This window comes from Penaeus chinensis, chromosome 42 (genome assembly GCF_019202785.1).
Source record: "Penaeus chinensis breed Huanghai No. 1 chromosome 42, ASM1920278v2, whole genome shotgun sequence".
Classification (NCBI taxonomy): Eukaryota; Metazoa; Arthropoda; class Malacostraca; order Decapoda; family Penaeidae; genus Penaeus; species Penaeus chinensis.
The window spans coordinates 2,639,399-2,641,898 of record NC_061860.1 but is presented as its reverse complement, the minus strand read 5'-3'; the positions used below and the strand labels follow the sequence as shown (position 1 = coordinate 2,641,898).

Here is a 2,500-nt window from a genome sequence, read left to right as displayed (position 1 = left end):
TTCGTTGCACCCGAATTAATTCTAAACCTAACTATGCATCTTGTCCTTCCCAGCCTGCTCCACGTCCCGCAACACTGTCACGTGACCTCCCTGACCTGAACTGACCTCAACTGACTTCACAAGCATGCAGTCCTCGGACAGTGACGAGGATGTAGATTCTCCCGACGGGCCTGGGTCTTCCCACATCCCACCCAGCATCTACGTCATCAAGGTAACTGCCAGGGATAGTTGCCGGCTTTTGGGATGACCTTGTTTGTCTCATCAATTTTTTAAAAAGGTGGTAGGTCTATGTTCGTTAGGATATTATAAAATGATATGCCGAAGTTCGTCGAGGTTGAAATCTTTGGAAAATTGACCAAATCGCATCTCTGGAAACTTTACAAAACTTTGTCTTGCTAGTTTTAAAAGATGGTAAGTTGAAGTTCGTTAGGGGTAATACCTTTTACACATTTTACAAAATGTGTTGTGTTATCTTTATTTATATAACTTTAATGGAAATAGGATCTTGTTATAATGCCACTAGGGAAAATTTGCAATACGGTAACAAATTTCCAGATCAACAGTAGATCGTTATTTTTATTAAGATAATTATAATGAAAAAGATGGAAGGTCTTATAATGTCATTTGCGAAGATATTTAAAACCTTGGCAAATTAATAATTGACCGTTAGCTTTATTAATATAACACCTTTGTTTAATGTCCTCTGGAAATGAAATGTGTAAAATTATGTCAAACTTTAACAAACTTTTACCTTTATTAATGGCTGAATAGCTTTTTACTGATACTAATAAAAAAAAAAAAAAGTGTTTGGCATTTTAATATGATGTCATTTGGAGAAATATATTTTAATAACATTGTTTAACCGTTATATTTTCTAATGTAACTCAGATCTTAAAATCATAGGAAAGAAAACATATTATTATTATTATTGTTATTATTATTGCTAATATGATTTATCATTACTATTATTACTATTCTTGTTGTTGGTATCATTTTTACAGTTACCATTATTATTATTAGTTATTACTGTTGTTGTTATTGTTGTCATTATCGTTATTATTATTATTAATGTTTTTATCAGAGTAGCTTTTTACTGGTACTAATTAGAAAAATCATGGCATTTTTGATAAGATGCTATTTGGAAAAATGTGTTTAAAAATAACATAGTTTATTTCCTAATATAACTCATATGGGAAAATCAGAGGAACACAGAAAATCTCGGTTTAATGGTGCATGGATTTTTATCAGTATTATCTTTGCTGTTATTATTATCACTGCTATGATTGTAATTATTATCATTAACATTATCATCCTTATTGTCATTAGTTTTTGTATTATTGCTAATATGATTATTATTATTATTATTATTATTATTATTATTATTATTATTATTATAGTCATCATCATTATTACTGTTATCACTTTATCATTATTATTATTGTTGTTGTTGTTGTTATTGATATCATTGTTGTTGTAAATATCATCATCATCATTATAATTAGTATTACTATGATCATAGATTATTAGAGATTTATTATTATTATTATTATTCTTTATTATTACCATCATCATCATTATTATAAAGATTACTATTATTATAGATTATATTATGGAGTTTAGATGCTAAAAAGAAAATACGGATTACCTTTAATAATATTACAAAATAAACTCAAATTTATTTATTTATTTATTTATTGGTATAATGAATTTTTAAAAAGGGAAAAGTTCTTATTACTCATAAAATATTAGAAATACATTGAAAAAAAAGAAGAAATATTGGAAATGCATTGTCATTTTCTTCCTCTTTTTGGCGGGAAAAGAAGAGAGAAAATTTAGGAAGAAACGATAAAGGAGAAAGAAGAATTCAAAGAAGGAAGGAGAAGAGTCAAAACCAAGAAGAAAATAAAAAGAAAGAAAGAAAAACAAAATTAGATAAGATAAGGAACCACAGGAGGAATGATAACGTAAATATATGAAGGAGAAATGCAAATAAATGAAAACAAAACAAAAACGATGAGAAAGAACAGAAGAGGGAAATAAAAGAAAAAGGAAAGAAACAGAAAGAAAGATAAGATAATAGGAAAGAAGAACAAAAAAGGGAAAAAAAAGAATGGCTAAGGGCGTCCACCTTTGGAAATTCTCTCCCCATTGGACAATAAATATTCGTATTCTTTTATTTAAGTATTCTCTATCTATCTCTATTTCTATGAAAAAGAAGGCAGTAAATGAGAAGAAAAAAGAAAAGAAAAAGAAAAAACTGGAAAAATAGTCAAGATACCAATGTACGAAAAGAGGAGAATGAAAAAATGAAAACAAATAAAGAAAAGGGTTACAAATGGAAATACGAGAAAGAGAGAAGGAAACTTGAGAGAAAGTGGCACAGCGGACTAGACAAAGCAAAAGTGAGATAAAGGAGCAGGTGGAAGCAAAATATTAATTATATTTCGTTGCAGGAATGAAAGAATGGACGGTAACACTGAGCCAAGCATGTTATTTTCTT

General features: G+C 28.7%; 1 protein-coding gene across 4 annotated transcripts in view; it reads left to right on the top strand.

Annotated features, from left to right (window-relative positions):
• The window catches only part of LOC125047790 (anoctamin-10-like), a 37,448-nt gene that overhangs the window by 12,578 nt on the left and 22,370 nt on the right, over positions 1-2,500 (top strand). For all 4 annotated transcript variants that reach the window (XM_047646232.1, XM_047646235.1, XM_047646231.1 and 1 more), the window contains exon 2: positions 54-211. In XM_047646232.1, the coding sequence (XP_047502188.1) occupies positions 125-211 (87 nt within the window). In that variant the 5' untranslated portion in view covers positions 54-124. The remainder of the gene's footprint in view (positions 1-53; positions 212-2,500) is intronic.